Raw genomic sequence first — 25,264 nt, 5'->3', positions numbered from 1 at the left:
AAGGTTTATCTTTATCAATCAATTTCCTTTCAATCAAAACCCACAAAAAAATCGAATAGTGTCGGTATTTATCAATCAATACTACTACAAAATCAACAGTATACTTACATTGGTATGTAGTGCAGCAACATATACACTAAATTAATACATCTCTCACCACAGCTATCATCCATACCTTGGCTCATTACGGAGGAAATACAACATAAATGTACAAAGGGGCATTCCTGCCCAGAGAAAGCGCCCTGAAATCACTGCCTTAAGAAAAACCAAGATTGGAAGTGCAAGGATGCCATTCTTCCTAGAGACAGACGATAAATACTCTCATTACCAGAGAAACGGTCTAAATATGGGCAACTGCATGAGTCCCATTTCATCCAGGTCCTGCACATTCCTCCCACACGAGTCTTCTCCTTATTGTTCACTCTTGGACAACGGTCACATCTGAAGCTCGTAGACTCAGCAGCCAGCAAAATGTCCAAATTTTATGTTGATTCCACCAAATGCCATATTGGATCGACAGAAGATGTAATGGCATGCAAGAAGAATATATTTCAGGTCACAGTGCATATAGGAGATTAGTCCAGCCATTTATCTTTTCATCCACAAGCTGCTATCAACTTTTGAAGTTTTTGTACCAAAGAAGACTGGTTTTTACTCTCATACACTTCAATCAGTGATTTTATTGCCTGCAACACTAACTCTCTTTTTTGGTTCCTACAGAAGTCCACTTCATCATCTTGCTGAATTCTTGTCTCAAGCGATGAGCACAAATCTTTCAACCAACATTCAATGAACAATGCTTTCTGAAAGACACAAATAAAGACAATGAGCTAAACTTGCAATTTTTTTAATTTTCTTTTTTTTAAAGTAATCAACTTCAGTACTACTACAGCAGAAGATAATGTGCAAAGTCATTAACGACAGGAAAACATAACAAACAGAAGCTAGCTACATCATTAGAGGATTTTTACAAGGTTACCAAGCCACCAGATCCTATTAGTAATTTATTAAACTTGTGACTTGTAGGAGAGATTTGGCTATTTTGCATAACTATACATCAGAGACCATGGAACCTGTGTGCTTGTCACCAACAAAACATTTGTGGAGTAGTTGTGATTAGATATGAAAACACTTAAACAAGCAGTAATTTGGTCTATATATGATAACATCATAATAACATGGATGCATAATAAGTACAACAAAAACATATAAAAGCAATAATCTTCGTCATATGTGGAGTATAATATCAAATAAATACTTACTTTGAGAAGAAACTCTTTCAGTGGTTCATGACTGTTGCTTGAGCAAAGACCAAGTACGTGAAGCATGCTTGCGGTCAGCTGCATCATCCGGAAAAAAAAGAATTATAAAATGAATTAAGAATAAAACATATCAACACATCATAAATATATTAAAAAAAAAAAATAATAAAAAATAAATAAAAATCCGAGAGGAAAAATCCCTCATATACAGCACTAAATATCTCAAATTTAATAAAAAATTAGCATATTCTAATACATAAAAGAATCTTGTAGTTGAGGCCTTGAGGGTGTGAGCATTGGGGTGGATTGTGGAGCACTTGATAATCTTCATTAATCTATTCATTTACTGCATTTCCATAAATTTTAGAAATCATCATTTAATTAAAAAAAAAAAAAAAAACTTTAATAATGTATTGTCCAGTGATAATTACTTGAAGATTTTCTCTGTTCCATCTATTAACTTACAGACAAATGACATATATCCCCTCAAGTGTTCAAACATAATAAATTCATAACTTCAAGGGGGCAGATACAGGTAGAATGGACACTGCAGAGTCTATAGCTATAAAATATAGTTCTAGAAAGAATAAAGTTCCAACAAAATATTATAAAAGCATTGCAAACAACAACAGGTAGTTCGGCAATAGATGACACCAAATTTGAAATTAGCATGATTCAAATAAAGCAAATACTTTGCATCACAGTTCACAAATACATTCAAAATTCCTGACCTGCTTCTCCAGAGCAATTCTATACTTGAAACTAGGAGTTGAATGTTGGTCTGTTGTCAAATTTTCAAGAATGTGTTGGATACTTTGAACAACATCTGAGAACGAACTGCCATAATCTGAAGAGAGAAGAAACCAATAAATAATAAACAATCAAATAACTAAACTAATTATTAAAAACCAATAACACAATCAAAAGAACAATATTCCAAGTTCTGGTATTGGGAAAAAAAGCTATAAGACGTATAATATTATTCTCATGTACCTTTTGCTTGAAGATGTTTACTTGTCATTTAAGTGTATTGGAGATATAAATATCAGCCATCACTTAGTTTATCCTTTAAGGTATTCACTATTAGACATGCAATTTTTTTTATATGTAAAAATTTCTATATTCCTTTTAAGCCTACTTAACTCTTTTTCTTTTTTCTTTTTATTTATTTATTTATAATAAATATTATCAGAAACTTGAAATGCCAATACACTATTTGCAATGTATCCTGTCGCTATATAAATTTGATTACCAATGGAATAATTAATAATTCTTTAATCTGTGGTCTTATTTTAAAATGACACTCGTATAATGAAGTAATTGATGCCACATTTATGATTGGTTAAATAGGACAACTATTATCATTGATGGTATGATACATATATTAAGCAAACAACATCACAGTGAAATATATAGCAGATATTATGGGTGAAGAAAGCTGAAGTTTGGTTAAACTTGACACTCACCAAGCACTGTTGATGGAACAGCCAAAGCAGCGGCAGCTTGTATCCGGATTTTGTAGTTGGAAGAATCACGAAGCAGCAGTAGAAGAATACTATAAATTGACGAAGCCCTGATAGAACATAAGATTCGACAATTTATAGATTTTTATAGAAGAGACAAAAATAAAAGTGACAAAACCAAGCTATATTAAAGGACAAGCCAACTGAATCTTGATATCCAGAGAAAGGCTGAAATTATCCACAAGAGCTGTCAAAGGCAAGGTTAAGGGTTGAAGAGAAGCAATGAGTAAAGCCATTGTTCTTTGCCATTCTTCACACATAAAGCCAGGCTTCTTAATAGAAAGGAAAAAAAAAAAATATAATACCTTAAAGAAAAACCTCAGGAGAAAAGTTCAAATATCCGCAGAAACTAAATATGATGAAATTCTGTAGATAATCGAACAGCCAAGCCTAGCAAGTACCATTTCATATGAACTAACACTTACTTAAGCAGATGCCTTGATCAAACAAGGCTAATCAGGCTGCAAGGCTTTCCTAACAAGATCTAAATGCCTCTACCATGGCAGTTCCCAATGAAGATTGCTTTGGCTAACATTATTTTGTAAAGGGCCTTAGGGGCAGCACAAGCACTAGTTACTGGGTTCAAATGGCATCTGGAAGCCAAAGGTTTCAAAAGGATGTACACTTTTGTAAAAGGGCTGAGCTTTAATGAGCTTATTTAACAAAGTGGTATATTTGGTGACAATACAATGTTCTAGACTGTACACCTGATGACTATGTTATGTGCTAGATCCATGGATTTTTTCAGAGTGTGTGTTCAAGTTCCTAATGTTGATTGTTGTAAAATTAAAGAGATGGAAAACCCTGCAGTGTTTTGCTCATACGGCCAGTAAATATATAGAGATACTATGGTTGAATTTAGGAGAAAAATTCCTGATAGCCTTTTGCATATCCTTTTAATTAGCATGTTTTTTTCACCTTTTGGTCTCCAATATGTTACCTAGATTTTAAAGTTAAATACACGCTTATCTAGCGAGTGGTCCAATACTCCAATATGTTTCAGAAAGCAGCAACCCTGATAAAACATTCGCTCTTTTGCTTGGAGCAGTCCTGGATGTGTAGGTCCTCTATACAGTAGATTTCTCTTTCATTTTATAAGTAGAGTTCTCATGGGAACAAAAGGGTTGAATAGGAGAGGAAATACCACCACCACCCCCCCCCCCCCCCCCCCCACCGAAAAAAAAAGGAAAAAAAAAAAGAGCCCATTACCAATCCGATCGCTGCATTCTCAGTGATTCATTCAGAAACAAGTTACTTAATGCATGACAAACATTCCATTGGACCTGCAATAAAGGCCTTTTATTAGAAAAATGTATTTAGGAAGAGTTATACTAAAATAACCAGTAAAAACAAAAAATACATTCAAAAAACAACTTACCTTCACATTTCCGGTTGTAATACATGAGAGGAAAGCTTGCACAATTTTCTCTAATAAATGAACACATCCCAAGGGATCTGAAGATAAGGCATTGTCCTTATTAGTTACAGTGCAATTCCAGGAAAAATTCTCCATCTTGCTGATTCCAGGACATGTGACTGGACATTTTCCTTGTTCAAGGGGATTTGCAAACGGGGTCACTCTTGAAAGATTACCTAGGCTCTAACAGCATTTGACTTAATCTGAGGCACAAAATAGGGTCATTTAGCGAGTAGCAGGTAAATTAAGAGGAAGAGCACAATGAATTAGTGTAATAAGGTATCCTAGCAACATGTAAAAGGCTGAGAATGAAAATACTGAGATGAGTAGATGACACTTAATTTAAAAATTGCCATCTATATAGGTGTGGGAATCATTCATTTGAAGAATCTATACATCTTATGTTGAATTGAGAGCAATGTAGTACAAGGGTAATAGAAGTCAAACCAAAGAAAATGAAAGTGAATATAAGAAGGGATGAGATAGTGATGGTGTTCCTCCATCTCTCTCTTTTCCTTATGTCACAGCTCTTATTTCCTATAACATCACCTCTAATCACTTATGTTTTTCTTTGTTTGACTATTATTACTCCCTTAGTTCATTACCCCCAATCCAAGCATGGCCTAAGTTGCATCCAGAGCCACAAGGAAGGAAGATAAGCAATTTCAATAAATAATTTTTTAAAAATTTTAAAAGAAGGGGGTATGAAGTGCATGATTGAAAACACTGATAAATTTTTTAAAATATTAAAAAGAAGGGGAAATAAAGCGCATGATTGAGAACACTAAGAATATACGTAAAATTCCAAACAAGTTACAAAGCCATCTTCTTGCAATATGGTATACAGATGGCTAGACAGGCTAGCTGATGAAGTTCTTGCTTAAAGCCAAGACCGGGAGAACAAGAGCAAATATCTCCTTACAGCTAGTTCACTCAGCAACATCAAAAAACCCACTTACATCAAACCATATGGAGATTCTTGTCAAAGTAGGTTTGTGGAGGGTAAGAGATGCATAGTGTCACCCTTGCACACAACAGGAAGCGCTTTGCCCCTTTCCTCTTTCTACAGGTATAAGACAGGAGCAATTTGGGGAATTGACTAATGCTCTTGTAGTAAAAAGAGACTCAGGGAGTCAGGGTCACTCAGCTGTCGGCTACTTTTCAACTTTAAGCATCAAGAAGATTGATAATATCCTCCTCTCTTTTTATATCCTTATTTTTTTTTAAAATGACGAAGAGAATTGACAGAAATAAACATGACAATATAAATTAACTTTTAACAAATGGAGACTATTCACAACAAAATACATGCAAAAACCAGAATCCTCTAATGATAGGTAAACTACCTTATCTCCATCTGTTGTTAGCTTCAACGAACATTCTAACAATGTCACCAGTCGGAAATTTGCTTCAGAGTCTGCAAGAAAAAGATAAACCATAATGTGACATAATCCCCATATCATATGATTCTAGGAGAATGATAATGAAAAGCTGTACACAATTAGCTTAAAACCATCCACATGAAACTGTGCAAAGCTTTGATCTTAACTTAAACTGAACATATAAAAACAAAAATATACAATAAAAATAATAATTTGACCCACCTACCTAAGGAAATTTCAGAAACACTGTGAAAACAAAAATATACAATAAAAATAATAATTTGACCCACCTACCTAAGGAAATTTCAGAAACACTGTGTCGAAATGAGTCGCATATGTTTGCCAAAGCCCAAGATGCAGTGACACGCACCTGCAGCAGGAATATTCATACGAACATATAGCAAAATGAAAAAAATATATAACATATAAATTAATAGCAAGGGGGAGAGAGTTCCATGAATACAGATAGTTTGAATTCAAGATAAAGCCAACAAAAGATACCAAGACAGGTTGATCATGTGTATTGACCTCCACAGCATTGATAAACTCATGAAGGATTTCTGCACTATATGATTAACCATCCATTTAGCATATTTTTTTATCATGATTTAAAAACAAGTCACCACAAAAAATATTTTGGAGTACTTCATATTACCTCTTAAAAATTTCTGGAAAACACGCAATGACACCAATCGCTCGACATGCCGCTGCCCTTACTGAAGGGACTGAATCATTTGCAGCTTTTACCTGAAAATTTTGAAGCAACATATTTATGAAACTATACAGCCAGTAGAGTAATAAATCCAGATGAAGAACAGATATGTACTCACACAGGAAGAAAGGATGAACTGCTGCTGCTGCTTCCCAAGAGAAAATAAGACAGCACAAGTGATACCAGCAAAACAAGTAATTGATGCAGCTCTCACCTACCAGACAACAAAAACTTTGCAATAAGTTTTATTACAAATTTGAACTGTTTAGCCTGGCGTAATTTGTTGCTGTTGTTAAATAAAAGACTGAAAGAAATATATGGGGGGAGTGCAGGCACAAAAGGTAGCAAACATGAGAAATGAAAATGACTAATGAACCCAGAGAAGACCCACCACTTCAAACAATGTCCTGCCCCTTCTAAGGGGAAAAATCTCAATTATAAACACAGCATCAAAAAATCGGGCTTGACAGCTACTGGTTATATATTATTCAAGATTCAACTTCTATGAAAAAGATTCATATATATAACCATTTGGTTTCTCTTCCTTGACAGCTTTGTTCCATAAATAACTAATTTAAAAAATACTAACTTCAGAGCTAAAAACGGATTGTTCACAAGGTAAGCGAATATTTCCTGATTCAACCATGTAAATGTAAGTATGATAGAAATGGAAATATGTCGAGCTACAGACTCATATAACTTGCCTCTTGATGTTCTTGGATAACTGGAGCTATAAAATTAAAGGAATGATCTCCAAACAGCCAGATGACAGTGATATGAGTGGAGTCAGGTTAACAACTAGTAGACCAAGAAATCGAGCTTCAGTGTAGCACTCGTTCACGTATGTGCTTTAAGGAGAAAATTTTAGAACTAGACTAGGCAATGGATCAGCTACTTTTGCATGGGGAGAATGGCACCAAAGAAAGGACACAAGAACTTCGGGAAAGTAGGAAACCCAAGAAACTGGTGCCAGCAGTGATGCATACAGAATTCTAGAAGGAATACGGAGCAAATAGAGACACCTAATTCACTCTAGGAAGTTCAGTTCAGTGAGTTTCGGCTAATGCTTCCCAGCAAATTAAAGGCAAAATGACCAATCACTTCATCTTCAGACATAAGCTCAATTATTAATAGTTCATCCTAGGCAGAGACCAGGAATAAATTTTTCCATAAACAGTTGTTGGCTTTAAGTAGCCTCTACACTATTTAAAAATCTGTCAATTAAGCAAGAATCGGAAGAAATAGAGAAAAGATACAAAGCAAAGCTGTCAAGCTGGAAATTTGAAAATTCCAAGAAAAGGAATGCAAATTCACTAGTGAAAGATGAAAAAGCAGTACACTCAAAAGCAGAGAAGAAACTAGCTGTTCATTGAGGACCCTAGACTCACACTCTACCCAAATATCAGTAGACAAAAACCAAAATGATGAATAGCCCCTTCAAACTACCCATAACTCCCAAACCCTGACAGAGTCAAACCAAAGGACATATCCAATGCTCTCGATGAAGCAATAAAACAGAAAATTTGGTATGACAATATAAATAATAGACTCCAGAATCCAGAGCTGTGTCACCAATGGATCACACAAAAGGATTCCTTTTTCACCTTACATATAAGATGTAACCAGATAGGAAAGGAGGGAAAGCCAGTGCAAGATTAAAAACAGTTCCATTTATAAGGTCTTTTAGAATTACAGAGCCTCTTTCCCCTCTTACCATATAGATCACAATGAATATTGTACAGAATATGTCGGTCAATAAAATTCGCTACCTTATACCTGTGATACTCACAACCAATCTAACCAGCATTCAGTTCTAAATCTCGCCTTCAAGTCTCCAAATTCATAGCTTCTCAAAAATTGTCCATTCTGCAATTAGCTTTCCACGCAGGTTGGTCAATTCACTGCTTTTCCTAAGAGTACTTACATGGGGTCACAGCCAGCTACTTTGAACTAAAATGTTCCAAAATTACTAGGTTCTCTCTACCTATACAAGCATATAGCAACGTCAAAGCCTGGTGATAATTCAAAACTTAATGCTTCAAGGAAGATCAAGCTACAGATGGTCTCAATGTCACTCAAAGTAGTACTGGTCCCATTTCCCTCCAATAAAAGCCTTATGTGGATGACAACTAGTTTAGTTGGTAAAATCTAGGGGGGAGGGGGGGGGGGGTACTACCCAAACCTGAGTTGAGATCGAATCTAGTCTCCAAAAAAAAAAGTGTTACATACAATTATTCAAGATAATCCAGCCTTCACCCTACCCCCACCCCCACCCCCTAACACTACAGTACAAGACACGTTCACCATGTTAATAAAAAATGCAATTCCTTCTGGTCCTAACAGCATGCACAGAGGTGATGTAAACAACACATCTTATACATAAGATGTAAGTTGGAATCAGCTAAGAAATCCTTTTTTTATTCTCTGATCAGCTATTTTAGCATTGCAATATAATAATTCTCCTCATTTACTACAAAGTTGACATGCTTCCCTTACATGTACTCACTATTGTCAGGCCAAAGCCAAATTTACACAGTAACTAACCAAATTTGCAATGGATATACAGAAGCAAGCTAGTCTTAAGACTCTTAAGACTTCCCAAACATAACAGATACGACATAGACCCAAACTCACCTCCTATACTAATAAAACTTCTCCATAACTATTAAGAAAGCTTGTAATGGACATATTGATGTTACTTTCATTGCTTCACAGACATAACACATGATCCTTCAAAAAACTTACACTTGAAGGAATTCCTATTTTTCAAAATCGTAATACAGCTATCACCTTCCAAGGTGCTTGCACTATTTATTCACACAAATTTCATAGAAAAAATAACAAATATTTTAAGAAAAACAAATGTGCCAACTGAAGGGAGCACATGAATCATTAAATTAATTAGGACAAAGGTTCTTAGAATTCACAGTAAAATACTGCAATAAATATGAAGCACGCCTAAAATGATGGGCTAAAACAAGTATAAAGTACTCCTCCAATGTACACTAACATCTAGGAACATGACAGGGAAGGAACAGTATAACAAAGCAAATGGACTTACACTCCAGGCATGTCATAAAAAGGTCCTCTTCATGAACACTACTTTATAAAATAATATTTAAGATTTAGTGTTATGTTGTATCAAAACAATCATCAAAAGTCATGACACACCAACTTATAAAGACAGCCAATTTCTGTCTTTTTCAGATAAACACTCACAAGCCAAATAATTAACTAAACGCACCATTCCAGATACATGGCATATAGATATGGATATATGTTTCTCAATGGCCTCAGACCACTCTGAGTTTCCTGACAGATTGTCTCTGGAAGGCCCGACTTTCTCCAAATCATATGATGGGGCAGAAGAGATTTTTTTGTCACGCACAAAGTCTGACACAAAAGGGGTCTCTCCTAATCTGTCACCGAATAGATCCTCAGTTCCTTTAAATCCAGATACTGCGCGAAGACATTCATCTAAAACCTGGGGGGGGGGGGAAAAAGACATCATAATGGTTTAACAGGTTCTAAAACACAGTAGAATGTCAATTTTAAATTTAAAATACAGTTATATTGAGAATTTAGAAATCTTCTACTCCCTGAAGGTTTGACACAATAATCTGCCAGACGGCGATGTAAATTATTTTAAAAACAAGAATTACAAAGCCGGGGACTTCATACCTTGACAGCAGATGACACAACCTTATCCATAGATGATAGACTCTCATGTCCAAAAGCTCCTTTTGAATACGATAACCTAAAAGTGTCTGGTCTCAAAATTTGATATACGGTAGCTGAAATTTGTTTCCAACACGCAGCCACTATGTTAGGGTAGTTGTGGCATAGAGCTTTGAGGGCCTGTAACAAACTTGAAAGAAATTGTAACATATCATCATACTACACAAGAATACAACTAAACAGCTTAGTGGCAGCACAATTATCTGACTGGTGATCAGGATTAGAACAAGAAAAGTTTAAGATAAATTCAAAGCTAGACTAAATAATTGCACCATGTAATTAGGCAACTAAAATCAGAAAAGAGAAGAAGAGGGGGGGGGGGGGGGGGGACCATTTAGCTGTAATTAACGGTTCTAATCTTTTTGGGAAACGCTAAGGACAAGATTCATTTACAAAAAGAGATATTGATGTTCAGTCAATACCTGGAGAGCTTCCAAACATATTGGTGGATTTGCGACTTGCTCAGCATGTCGAAGCAGAGTAATCAAGACACCTGATCCTCCTTTATCCAAATATAAACCTGAAATCAAGCTCATATAAGTACGAATTCAAAGTTGGACTCCTAGAAAAATGAAATAAATGAAAACCCCATCAATCAAAAATAACACAAAAGAATAAAATTAGTAAACTAATTGAGGAATGACAAGTTCAAAAAATATTTCTGTAGGTATACAAACCAAAACCTGTATGACCGTGACAGTAAAAGAGACAGAAAGAAAGGAATCACAAATGCACAAGAATTCCATTTTACCACACACTTTCATGGGATGCAAGAAAAATATTGGGATATGATAGTGAGTTAAGATAAGACTACAACAGGTAACAAGTTTCAGTTAATAACTTGTCCCTTTATTGCATTAACCAGTCAACAGTCTTATTCTAATTGATTAAGATCATTGTCAAAAAAAAGATCAATCACCCAGAAGGAAAGATGTTAACGTATCACACTGTCCTGGGCAGCACAAGTCTGCATGTTGAGACATTTCCAAATTAGTTAACATTTTCAGACCACAGATTTAGGATCGCTAATTGCTCAACTGTAAGTTATAACATGAGAACTAATATTAGCCATTGAAATCCCCAGTAAAGAGGGGTTCAGGAGTGAGACCAATTGGACCCCCCACAGTGAGCTCGGCTACTTGTCTTTATTTTTCTCTGATTTCTCTTTACGATTCCATAAATATGCTAATGCAATTATGCATATTAATCCAGTAAATTAAAAAAATAAAAATAAAATAAAATAGCCAAAGCATCACAACTAACAAAAGCACCAGCAGTGACTAGGAGATAGTGAGCCAACCTGCAGATATTTCAGCTTCAAACATTTCATTAACATGTGAAGAAGAAGGAGATGTAGATACAGCTCCAGTCAAGCAACTGATAGAAATAGCCTGTGAGATAAAATTGTGCAAAATTTCCTATCAATAACAAAATTTAGGATAAATTCAGAATGATTAGTTTCACAAAAATAGTGCAGTCAGAAAACCAGCCAACTAACCAGTAAACTGGTTTGATCATTTTTAAATGAAAAACCCTCCTCAATCCTCAATCTAAGAGATGAAAGGACTCTGGGCAACAACTCTCCAGGCATCCTCGAATACCTAAGGAATACATCAAGCTATTAGAACAAATCCCTCAGGAAAAAAGCATATAAAGAACATTCCCAAATTCCCAGTTAACATAAACAAGTGTTCTTCATTCTGAATACTCTCAATTTAAAAGCTTGATACTAATAATCTACCTTAACAAATCACATCAATTCTCTTATATAAACAGGATCTCCAAAAGAATAAATTAGTGGCAAGGATAACAAGAAAACTTCACATCAACGAGGTATAAATAATAAATAAATACAGAACTTGGTCGTTTCAATCTTCTTCTTCTTCTTCTTCTTCAATCTTGATCGTGTAAAATTGAAAAATTCACTGCTGTTTTTCTTTGGATTACGTAGTCTAGATAAATAAAAAGGTCAGTAACTTTACATGCTATTTTAAATTTTTGTCAAAGCGCAAATGGTGGTGTGTTTTGGTTCAAGGATCTAATAGAACTGAAAATAAAACTCAATTGTTGCATTACAGAACGACTATTCTGTCAATCATGGATTTTGGGGTTGCAATTGAAGTGTTCAACAAACCCAGTCACAAAACACTGCAATAAAAACCACAACCCTCTCGCCGTGTCATTCATTACGTAACAAATCAAAATCTGTTACTGCAGTATGAGGTAAATAAGGAAGGGAGACATGGGAAAGTAATTCAGATAGACTACTTCCAGCCATACCTCCTCCCAAAAGCAATACAGAATGAAGCTTTGACTCTAACCAACGCAAGAAATACATGATGAACCCAGGATATGAATCTACACATTAAAGCATGAAACTGCAAGTGTTTTACCATCGTAGCCAAAAGAAATAGTTTCACCAAGTAAACCTAGGGAAAACTTTTGGGACAAAAAATTCACAACACCCCACTTTGCTGCTCTGTTAGCTTCTGTTAATTTTAAGCAATGTTGATACTTACATAATCTCCAGGATGCATAGTAAATCATTTTGACCTTTAAATGAAATCAATTGATCATTATCCTCAACGGATCCTCCAGAACTCAATGCTTCAAGTTTGTTTGACTTATCTCCAGGGCTTCCCTCAAACATTCAACTCCTTGTCTAAGAAAAATGTCCTCCAACTCTTCCTAACATCTAATTATTTCTCTTGGACCGAAGACGAGTGGATGTCACACTATTATCAGTTATCACAGACTACCTCACCCACCACAACCTCCATCTCCAAACTCGCCAATGAGGAATTTATCCTTCCCTAAAATTCAATATCTCCACAATATCTTGCTCCTTCCCTCAAACTCCATTATTCGACAAATAATCTAATTAATGGAATTTACTCAATCAAAAAGGCTTAAGTCATTTAAACATATTGAACCCAATTATAAAAGCGTGAGGTGCACCAAGCGCATATTGTCCTTGGATCCTAGACAGGAGGAAAAAGTGAAGATGTGCACTTCATGTAGGAAAGGCACACCTTTAATGCATATATTTTTTTCTTACATGGTGCATACGCTTGCAGTAAAGGAGCCCACAATTTATTACAGTAATATTAAGCACCTCTAGCACAAAATTGTCTCAGAATTGGGAAATCATGATCTTTTCTTCTACGTGATATAGTCTAAGGAAGCTCAACCTCATTTACCATAGGAACAAATACAAATCAAGCAAAATTTTCACAATTAGCAACCAACACTCATTTCCAGTTCTTGGTCCCCAACTCCCCACAATCTCTATAACACTTAAGTTGAAACCCCCCTATGGCCCTATCCCCAGAACAGAAGAATAAGAAAAGCCGAGAGGGAAAAGGAGACATGTATCCCAGGCACCAAGCATGCATAATCCTTGCCTCATATTACATGAAGCTCAAGGTTTTAAAAGTTAGCAAGAAATATACAGCAGAAAGAAATCAGACAGTAACGTGCTCTAGACTGGTGTAGCACAGAATAGCAAAGAGCAAAAATATTTACGGTGTGGATGATATCAACAGCATGAGAATCTTGAACGAGGAAGTCAATAGTCCAGTATGCCTCTCGTATTGAATCAAGTATAGCACACCTGCACCATCAACAGATATATCCATCGGAAATTAAAAGGGAAGAAAAATGATTTAAGAGAAAAGCAATATTTGTTAGCATACAATATCAGACGGAAAAAAAATCCTCAACATAAAGAGTTCAGATCTTGTGTATACCAGCATGAAGTTGCATGAGTATCTGACCCAGAGAGCTTGAGAGTGCCATGTAAGAACCACATTTAGTTGAATCCCTGTATTCTGCAACCTGCAGAGCTACAGAGGAAGGCTCCTCCAGCATGGCAGCAATTGCTGAGGCAGATGCCAGGCGTGTCTAGCAAGCAAATTTCAATGCATGATTAATAAGCATGTGTAGGAAGAATGATACAAGGTTCCAGAAAACAAATAAACTGACTAGACAGTGTCAAAGAATAATATAACACTCATAAAATGGCTCTTGAAGCCACATTAGCAGAAAGTAATGCAAAAATGTAGGTCTTATCAAATTGAGGCATCAGTACCTTCAGGAATGGATCAAATAACAAGCAAGTCATCAAAGTTGCCTCATACTTCCTGCAAATAAGCAAGCAGTACCTTAAGAAATTGATCAAAAAGCTCAAAGAGATCAAAACTATTTCAATTATGTCTGCAAGGAAAAAGATATAGCAAAGAGGAACCACATGCAAAATAGCAAAATATGTTATGCAGAAGAGCACAGGCGCACAGCACCAAGATACGCATATAATGATCAAAGAAAAAAGTACAACCACAATAGTGATAATAAAAATAACAAATAAAAAAAATACAAATAAAGATGGACAACAAGAGGAACATATTGTTCACCTTGGTTGAAGTACATCATTAGTTGGCAAAAGCATTGTCCACTGGGCAATGAAAGCCTTCGGATCAGCTTCACAAAGATCCTACAAACCCATAATTATGGAGGAAAAAAAAAACATTGAAAGTGAGAACTAATCAATCTTAGGTTCAGTAATAAGCTAAACGATAATATGCATGGCACAAAAACTTAGTTTATCAGGTTCTAACTTTTTCTGCTCAATGTAAGCTGCGTTCTTTAATCATTTATCAAACAAAGAAGTCCCTCACAAAAGATACAACTCGCCTTCCACTTGTACTAAAATACCAGGCAAGGCGTTTGAGTATTATCTAGGAAACTGCAATTATTTATAACTAAAACATTCACTACTCCATACAGTACAAAAAATCATGACTTTTACTTGAAAGGCTTCTCATGGTCACACGAAGTTCCAACAGATAATTTGAATAAGTGCAACTTGCAATGTTAAGACTGGTACAAAAAGGAAAGGAGTGATGAAAAGAGTATCATCGGAGTGAAAAAAAGGCATGCCAATCACGGTAAATCATTGTAAAGCCCCAAAGGAACATCAGATGTACTTCTCTATCCCATAAAGCTGTCCGACTCATATTTAAGGTTTCAACTACACAATAGCCCTTGCTATTAAGAATGCCTTGCCCCTCTGGCTCAGGAAACTCAAATAGGTGACAAAATAGAAGGTGAGTGAGCAGACCCAATGTCACAACACCAAACTGCCTGTTGAAATGACAAGTAGCTACCTCACAATGCACAAACAAATGATACCCTACTTTATACTCTGACAGCACAAGACAGACAAACCTAAGAGACATACTTATAATTGCTAAATGCTAAGTCTGCATAGTGAAGACTGTCATTTGTGTTGAGCCTCCTCAAAAAAGCCATCACAGAAAGGTTTACTGTCATTGAGACCTGACAATTCCATATGTAAATGGCATAATTAGAGAGATAGGTGTGGAGATTTCAGTAAATGGCTACATCAAAAAAAAAAAAAAAAAAAAAAAAAAAAAAAAAAAAAAAACAACCCCAGCCCATTTACCATACCCTCTTATATGGAATATCTTTAAAAGTATAGTCTGCGGTCTGCCACACCCCCACTAGTCAAATCACTAAAGGTAGCTCCCAAAGAAGAAGAATAGATGTAACCTTGAACAAGTTTCAGAGGACTGGAATAATTCTTCATGACTATTAAAGTGCTAGCAACCAATTCCTCGAACCGCATAATTGCTGACATAAGAAATCCAGCCAAATAGGGAATCACCATTACCATTTCTCTACCAATAACATGTCCATAAACACCAAATTACCAACCATTCTCATCTCCAGATTGCAAACTATAGGCAAATTTTTCTATAAACAACAAATTTACAACCATTCTCATCTCCAAATTACAACCACTCTCTAAACCAAAAAAGAAATTACTCTTAAGAGAGACCCACTGGAATGTGCAAATTTTTGCAGAAAGTGACATACACTCGGGTAAGAGCCCAAATGCACTGCTTAGTTAGAGGTTCAAGGACATAATAAATTTAAGATGTAAGAATTAAAATAGTAAAGGAATAATATAAGGTAGAAACAAAATTCTCCAATTTTCACCTGTATACAATTGATAGCAGCAACTCTGGCCTTACAGCTGCGCACAGTATCAAAATCTTTTGGTCCAATGTCACTATCACTATAGTCAGAATCAGATGATGAACATTCAAGTGGCGAAGAGTCATGATCTGATGATATTTGAGATGGCTTAGTTAGTGGCTGCTGCAGAGAAGAACCTGTCCTCCTGCGCAAATGTGGAGGCCTGTATGCACCAACATCCTTTTTGATGGTTTCCTTTGAAGAAAACCTATGGCTTGAAGGGCCTGGATCCTTATCTCCATGACAGGATAACGAGCTTGAAGTATTTAGGCCATAAGCTAAAAATACTCTTACTGCTGCTACAAAAGCTACTAACTGCAATGTCATAATGTTAAAACAAGAGTCGATTCAGTTCAAGACATAAAGCAAAAACCTCATTCCCCAAGAAGAGAATCAATAACTCACATGATCTGAAAGAGAACCCTTCCGATTTACAAGTACAAGGTGAAGACATTGCAGAACTGAGGTGTAAAACCTGCAAAACATAATTAAAAAAAAAAAAGTTAGGACTTCTAACCAACACATTAAAAAAATATAACGTCAAAAAATGAGGACCAAGGAAGCAAGGGTAACCACTAGTCACATATATATATATATATATATATATATATATATATATATATATATATATATATATATATATATATATAACGTAACATTTTTTTAATATTTTTTTCAGAAAACTAACTTAGAAAATTTAATACAAGGTGCTTACTAGTAGACAGAAAATTCTCTGAATAAAGAAAAAAATCATTTCTAAAATCATTAGAAAACCAAATCACCCAAAGCAACAAAAGCTCCAATAAACTCACTAGCAGCTATGAGACGAAGCACATATCTACTTTTATAGGACAATGTGAGTCCCCAAGGCTGGAGGCAAGGTTGGAACTGCCTCCTTAGCGAACATAAATCTCCTCAGGCTAGAACTTTGCAGTTTTGCTCCTCCAAGCTGTGTTTGTCACCATCAAATTGACAGACACTCAGCGATAAAAATCTTCTAAAATGTTTTATGAAAAGGTCCTTTCTCTCAAATGAGTTTACAGTGTACTTCTAGACTTTAAGCTTGTTAGCTCTTCATCAAAGACTTTCAAAATAAATGCAAACGTTGTAAAATGAATAAAAAAAAAGATCTATTTATCAGCCTAGCAACTCGGCAGAAAAAACAAATGGTTAAAGGCACATCAAGACTCTCAGAACATAAGTTAATACAAGCATTTGAAAAATAAAAATAGAAAAACTTAAATATAAAAAAAAAAGTAAAAAAAAATGTATAGATATATAAAAAAAAAAAAAAAAAAAAGGCATCCCTCACTCCCTCAGCAGCTATTAAGTTAATTGTTAACATAGTATATCAAAAGCTCCAAACTCCTTTGCACAGAAATAAAACATAGCAGGAAAGACAAGACATGAAACTTTCAATGAGACAGCCTTTCCTTTTCAATAGAGTGCAAATCTCATTACTGCAGTAAGGTTTTTGGTCTTTCCCATAAAATTATACCACCTCAAACCCAAAGCATAGAAGCTTGCATGTGAAATTGTGCAAAAACACATATCTAATAGTCAAGAACTATGTTACTTGGACTAGGGCACCCATGTCCGACACGGGTATGTGTCCAAGTGTCTCACTCGGCTATTTTGTGAAAAAATTCCATGATTTTGAACTAAAAGTGAAGTGTCCGGGTGTCATACCCATGTCCGAGTATCGAGGGTCCGACACGGGTACGTGAGGCGAAATGAAGAGTCCAAGTCACATAGGTCAAGAACAAATTAAAGAACTCCCCTGTTTCAAAGTGATTATGCTCCTTTATTGTTGATATGCTAGAAATGGAGTGCCTCATAATTCACTCTCTTTATACGCATTTTATCCAACTATTCACTAAAACATGCTCCAATTAATTCACTTTTACTCACCTTAATCTTTGCAAAAATTCAACTAAAACAAACACTATTAAATGAATAGAGTTTCTAAACATCAAAACTAAATATCAAAATAAACATGGAAAAAAAAAAAAAAAAGAGTACCTTGACAGGACACCATCCTCTGCAATAAGCATCTTGGCCGCAAGTGAATCCATTACTTTCCTCAGCACCTAATTCAGAAAATAGACAATCTAAGTTGTCCACTAAGACATGCATCAAGAGCTTAAAAAAATCAAATAGTACACACCTCAACAACAGACTGCCAAGTGCCTACAGGAAAAGAAGATCCAACTCTTGCAAATGATTCACTGACCATACAAAAGGCAGTCGTTTGAACTTTCCACAAGCTGGCATGTTGAGGAATTCTCTTCCCAGAGTCACCACGACAACTCATATTACCATTGGATTGATATGAGCCATTCAACTCGGAATGACAGCATACAACAATATGAAGGAGGAATTCCACCAACTGAATGTTTTCTGATGTTGAAGACCTTTGAGGATCCATGCTGATCAGATGCCTGAAGTTATTTATGCCATATATTGAAAACAGAAGAACTATATTAGCTCTTCATGTCAAACAGAGAAATGACAAGTGACTTTTAGTAAGATTTAACTTCATATAATAGGCTAAATTTCCTCTTAAGGTGAGCTTTTGAGTGGACTTTGGTGTAGGGTAGAATCAATACTTCAAAAGAAAAGACCAAAGATGGATATTTTGCAGGGTATTTTCACGTTACATTGTTCCAATAGCAAGTCTTTCTTACATCTCTTTCTTTGTTGTAAGAATGTGAGATGGCAAGTAATATTTGGAGGAGCTATTTGACTCGTATGGTGAGTGCCAGGGTTTCCCTAGTACTGTTTCGGATCTGCTGCAAGTTCGCTTTGTGCGCTTTGGAAGGGCAAAGAAGATGACAATATAGTCGTGTAATACTTTCATGGCAAATTTGCAGTGTCTGTAGTTAGAGCAGAATGTGTCTCAGAAATTACTTTAACTATTGACTTACAGAATAACTTTTTAGCTTATTTGTAGGCAAAGGCAGCGGGGGCTTTTAGCAGTTACTTTTTGAAGGAAATTCAATAAATAAATAAATAAAGGGAGGAAGTACTATAATCCAGGCGATCAGGCTACAAAATCCTTCCATCTATTAATATCTATATATTTTGTAACATCAAATTTTACTATGCTCTAACTAGACAAAGCAGCATTTAGACTGTTCTTATGATATATTATTACATGACATAGATCTGAATCAGAATGTACATAGGAGTATAGGACTACAAAATATAAGGTTTAAGTATTCAGAAATAACTTAGAGAGGAAAAAACAATGAACAATACTTAACTACTTATTTTGTTATACAGATATGAAGTAGAATCCATTAATTCAGTCTAGTAATCCGGGGCTTAATTTTCATTTACATCTCAAATGGTTCAACTCAGCTATTCACACCGTCACCAGTCCATTAAACTGCACCCGCCTCCTCCTAATTAAATCGCCACCCAAACCACCATCACCATCCCCACCTACATCCTAGATAAAACATCACCACCATCACAAAGAGCATCCCCCACACTAGAACCCTACCATAGAAACTCTAAGCCGAGCATAAGTGTCCAAACACATTGTTGTCCAAAAAAGATGTGTAAAAAAACTTTTATCTATACAAGTCATCAAATAAGAATAAGTTGGAATCATAAGTAAGCAACAGCTGAAAGATAACCACCACTTTAAAACCCTCAACAACATCATGCCAATCCCTACATGATCCTATGACCTAACACATCCAGTATTATAGGAAAAAGATACTAAAGGATCCCATTGCCACAATCCTATGAAGACCTTAAATTATCTAACACGTCATCCATTAAATTTACCACTTCAAACATATTATTAAACACATCCCGTGATCCATCTCCTCTCCCAAATCTCATAGCCCTAACTCCAAAACAATCAGCCATAAGCCTTCTCTAAATTCAGCTTGAACAGAATAATCCTTCAATTCATACTTTAGCATTATCAAATACCTTATTTTATATTAACGAGGCATCTAGAATATGTATACCCTCAAGAGAAGCACAAGATTCTACCAAAATCATACTCAGAAGCACCATAAACAATCCATTAGGACTTTTGCTAAAATTTGATAAAGAGAACTTTCAAACAAGCTTAACAAACTTAGAGTTCAAACCTTGAATATAGTAACAATCTCATAAAAACCTAACTTGTTGGGTTCATACTGGAAAACACTCTAGTACCTTCCCCAAAAATTCTTGCTACTAGCACTATATCAACAAAAGCAATAAGACTCAGGGACCTATCAATCTAATATAGGATTGAACAACTCCTTCCTACCTAAACAGGATCTCGAAGAGACCTCAAATACAACATTAGCAACAGATATCATTACGATATGCAAACAAACATGTTTAATAAATGGACTTCCTATTGCATTTAAACCAGTGATCAAACACTAACAGGGAAATAGACCGAATGCTTAGTTATATACATGACTATAGCCCAAGTGCCCAAAATACCTCCCATTGATTGGCAATGATATAAGTTGGTCCCAAGTAATAGAGACAAACAGTAAACAACTTGACAAACAGGTAAACAACTTGACAAACCACATCATTTCTACAACCCACTAATCAACAAGCTTGAACCCACTAAACACTGTCCAGTAGCTAGAGTTAAAGGCCAAAACAAAAGCTGTGTTCAGACACCTCAGGATAATATGCTTAATGCTTCTTGGTAGCTATATTACATAGCCAGAAAAACACAATAAATATACACATGGAGCGCTAAAAAAACCTTATTGTTTCCAGACAATCCTTCGTAGCTTTTATGCCAGTCAAGTTGTCAGAGACAGATCCTACTCTGACAGCATTTTCAATAAAATACTTTGCTATCTTGCTGAAAGACCCAAGCATCTCAGACCAAGCAGATGAACTCAATGCAAGTGGAACGCGAAGAGCAATATTGTAAATCTGCGACATATACAATATAAATGAAGTCAGGATAAGCATAATTAGATAAGATGCGGAAACCAATAAGTTCAAAAATGTGTTAAATAACAAGAATTTTCTCCATCAATGTGACAACATAAAAAATGAAACACAGTATGGAGTCTCTTGCTTTCTTTTCTTCTCTCACTCATGCTTTTCTAGAAAATCTTATGTATACCCCAGAATAATTTAAAGGAAGCTCCAGATAATCTTTATGGACACCCTCACTGTTGATCAGTTAATTCCTATTATAATTTTAGGTACTAGTCTATAGCAATAAAACCAGAAAAACATATGGCTGAACAGAGGTCAGGAATTCAGGTCAAGCAAACACGAGCTTGTGAACCAGATAACATTCAGGATCGCTTTGTCAATAAGCCCATGTTCCTTAAACTGAAGCCTTGAAGTTCACTTTAATGTATTATACAAAGTAGCAGGGTAATCCACTATAGCTTTGCCAAGTAGGCCATGTTCCTTTCAATTTATCTTTACCAAACAGACGTTATATTATTATATTAGCAGAAAAATATCAGCCATAAGGTTTGAATATTAAAAAAAAAAAAAAAGAACTTTATTTATTCTCATTGTATTACACATGGATCCGTAGATTGGAAGACCAAAGCTGCAAAAAACTACCTCTTTCAATCTAGTATGCAAGTCAAAGTTTAACTATATTCTTGATTTCTAAATAATAATATGTAGTAGTTAAAAAAAACCTATTCCCAGAACAAATATGGCAAATACTTTAAGTAGATCATCTTCCTATTGCCACCCTCTTTCAATTCTTTTCTATCAGTGAGAGGCGAGCACATACAGTAAACATTATGAGTTGGTCATTTTCCTCTTGCCACCCTTTTTTGACTCGTTTCTATTGGTTATTGACAATATAAATGCATATTCATAGGCACATCTAACCTCAGATGTACTTCTTGGAAGCAACTTAAGTTTCCATTGACCTATAACATAAAAGCATAAGGTCCTATAATGTTTAATCCATTGAGAATTGGAGCCCTAGTCGCGACTTTGGAATTATCTCTGGCACATAAGAGACTGGCTAGTTGGCCACTAAATCACAGTAATTTAACCCCAGCATAATCTAATGATTACATGAAATCTAGCAACAATACCAGCTATAGCTGATTAAATTTATTTTTCAAAATTAGAAACCGGAATGCGAATCACAATTTCCTTATGCAAAAAAACCTTCCTTAATCTGAGCCATAGCCTCATAGATAGAGCCCTCTTTTCACAATTAAGCATCCATCTATTTTCAAAAGCTTTACTACTCTACGACATAACTTGGCAATGAAAATTAACCCATACACAAAAAGTTACAATGACATTACCAGATGACAAATAAGATATAAAGCACGCCCCGTGCCTTCATTCGTGCAATTGCTTGAAGCCGCCACATTCAAAAGATACATCAAATCCGACGTAGCCTGAAACAAAACAATCCTGATCAACATCGAACACGAAAATAAAAGAACGGATAAGCCACAATACAACAATGCAATACCTCATGAGGTGGAAGCAAAGGAGAAAGTGAGCGAATACGAGCTCATCGAGCACGGGAAGAACAATGATCAAAGTGTCAATAGAATGAATTTGAGATTGAGTTTGAGTTTCATCCCTTAAAGTCAAAAAAGCAGTCCTCCATGATCTCACTAACACAATTGAATTAGACAACTCTGTTTCTTCAGCCATTCTACCAATTTTTGGTTTGACGATCAAATAACAATCAAAATTGATATCATTTCCTTCTGCTGTGTAAATAAAAATTGATTAAAGTTTGCAATTTGGGGAATAATTAGGGAAGAAAAAATTAAAAAAAAAATTGCGAAGTCTGAAACAAGCAGTTGAAAATTAGGGTTCAAATACCTGGAATGTGCTTCTTCAATCGCAGAAGCTTCAATTCGTCAGGAAATGTTAGGGTTTATAGGATTGTTATTTGCATCATCAAATTTTACTATTTTAGCCATTTTTGGAGGGAAATTGACTAATTGAGGTATGTTAGAGTTCTAGCTGGATTTACTGTTTACAAATTTTTTTCTGAAAAATCTTAAATTAATCAGGTTTCACATTGGTAAAAATAATACTCTGTACTTGTACAACCTTTTACCGTTCTTTTTTAGTCCTTACCATCTAAGATAAGATTAACCATCTAGTTTATCTTTTCTCACATCTTTATGCATAGATTTTTATGTCGTTTTATTATATCACTTGTATTATTTCAAAAAAAAAAAATCATTATATTGTGAGAGGAGATATATCAATCAATATCAATTTATATTACTTCCTTCGTTCTTTTATTATTGCACCATAAAGGTTTGACACAAATTTTTTAGTAGTGGAAAAAATGATGAGAGAAAAAGGTAGAATTACAAAATTGCCATGTGATTGAATATACAAAATAAAAAGTAAGAGTTGAAAAACAATGGTATATTAGGTATTTTGTAATGTGAACATAAATATTTATTTACCTAAAATGGATATGGTGCAATATTTGTGAAATTTCTTTAAAAGGCAAGTGGTGCAATATTTAAAAAAACAGAGGAAGTATTAAAAATGGCAAGACATGCTATTTTGTCATGTATCACCAATTTTGCCATTTGACAATTGATGTGTTGCCAAATCATACCAGATCATTAATGATTGAAAAACTACATGCATTAACCTCCATGTATTACTATGTTTAGTTTAATTGATAAACTCTTTATATGCATAACACCCTCTCTAAATTTCCCTTCGAATGTAATTCCTTAATAATTACACAATAATAATGTTTGTAAGAAATAAAAATTACTTCGATTTATTTTTATGCATTAATTCATAGAATTGTAATCATAGAGTAACAGATTTTATGTGCATTATGGAGTATTATATATTTTGACATCAAATTTATAAAGATTTGATTTACCATTTTTTTTACAACGGATTGATTTTAATGCAAAAAAAATAATTCTTATAGTCAAACCAGCTCATACAAATAACAACCTACTTAAGCTATAAAAAAAATAAAATAAAAAAAAAAACTCACTTAAGCTTATTGATAAACAAGCCAAAATATAAATAGATCGATTAAAACAATAAATTTATAATGACACAGGGTATCGTTTGGGCCAATAACTTGTTTAAAAATGAACTTGGATTTTCACTATAAAAACCAACTTGGACCGTCTATTGTACTACCTTCGTTACATATTAGTTGCAAATTTAGAATATTTTATATCTCTAAAATAATACCCAAAGTTGCAACTAATGTGTAACGAAGGTAGGAAAAGTTTCCTAAAAAGAACCTATGATTCGTATACTCGTATTGTACATGTAAAAATCCCTATAAATTTCCTCTCCATTGAAAGGACCACTGGTACTCGATAGTCTATGTACTACCTCCGTTAACAGTTATTTGCAACAAAGGCACTACGCGCGGACTCCTAGGCAAAACTTTTAAGGAGTGTTTAGAAGAGAATAATTGAAAAGAAGACATGTGATTAATTGATAAAAATGGAGGGAAAGGGGAACCCGGAGTATAAAAAACAGGAGAGAGAAACTGAAATTTTGTGGGTTTCATTTTTCCCACCTAAAATTTCAGCCACTTTCAAAAGTTTGCACTTTTTCACACCAAATTTTCCCCTCCACTTGAATTTCTCATTCAAGGGAGAGTATATAAACCTGCAAACAGTCTTTCAAGTTCAAAATATTCATACAACCCAATAGTTCAAACCTAAGCAAATTACACCATGTGTTCATTACAAAAGTCAACACTAAGCTACCCTTCAATTAGTAATTAATGCAAGGTTAGTAGCAGCATCCTTCTTCTTCAAAGCTAAGTCTGGTTCAGCTTGAGAACTTTAAAAAAAAACAGCAACCTCCACTTCATCACCAATCCTCAAATCTGTAACAACAGCTCAAACATTTATAAGTATGGCAGAATTATTCGATGAGGACTTTTTCAGCATAGATGCATTGTTAAATGATGAAGCAAATATGGAAGACAGTCAATCAAGCACAAGCGAAGAAAGTTATGAGATTAATGAAAATCAGATTCATGAAGAACCATAACAGCAACCCAAAGGCAGAAAGCAATTAATTGTTATGCAAAAAAGGGAGATTGTTGATGCTATTCTTTTGAAGTTAGATGGGGAGAATTTGCCACGAGCCTTTTTATCACAACAAGCAAGAAAGTTCAATGTTCACAGATCAACAATACAAAGTTATTCACAGAAATTAAGAAACAA

General features: G+C 35.0%; 1 protein-coding gene across 1 annotated transcript; it reads right to left on the bottom strand.

Annotated features, from left to right (window-relative positions):
- Positions 1 to 23,003, bottom strand: LOC145593043 (uncharacterized). Its single transcript, XM_081649552.1, is given in 29 exon segments — positions 1 to 803; positions 1,263 to 1,340; positions 1,994 to 2,109; positions 2,729 to 2,835; positions 3,995 to 4,068; positions 4,164 to 4,259; positions 4,316 to 4,405; positions 5,549 to 5,619; positions 5,879 to 5,954; positions 6,086 to 6,149; positions 6,240 to 6,331; positions 6,415 to 6,510; positions 9,541 to 9,780; positions 9,978 to 10,154; positions 10,457 to 10,554; positions 11,335 to 11,425; positions 11,533 to 11,635; positions 13,560 to 13,647; positions 13,784 to 13,937; positions 14,125 to 14,176; positions 14,447 to 14,526; positions 16,056 to 16,409; positions 16,500 to 16,569; positions 18,117 to 18,184; positions 18,262 to 18,535; positions 20,830 to 21,005; positions 22,370 to 22,465; positions 22,543 to 22,786; positions 22,905 to 23,003. Coding segments are annotated over 27 exon segments (3,273 nt in total). The 5' UTR covers positions 22,451 to 22,465; positions 22,543 to 22,786; positions 22,905 to 23,003; the 3' UTR covers positions 1 to 596.
- Positions 23,004 to 25,264: the final 2,261 nt, after the last annotated feature.

This window comes from Chenopodium album, chromosome 18, assembly GCF_948465745.1.
Source record: "Chenopodium album chromosome 18, dcCheAlbu1.1, whole genome shotgun sequence".
NCBI classification, from domain to species: Eukaryota; Viridiplantae; Streptophyta; class Magnoliopsida; order Caryophyllales; family Amaranthaceae; genus Chenopodium; species Chenopodium album.
The sequence above is the reverse complement of the archived record's forward strand: the minus strand, read 5'-3'. Positions and strand labels throughout refer to the sequence as shown.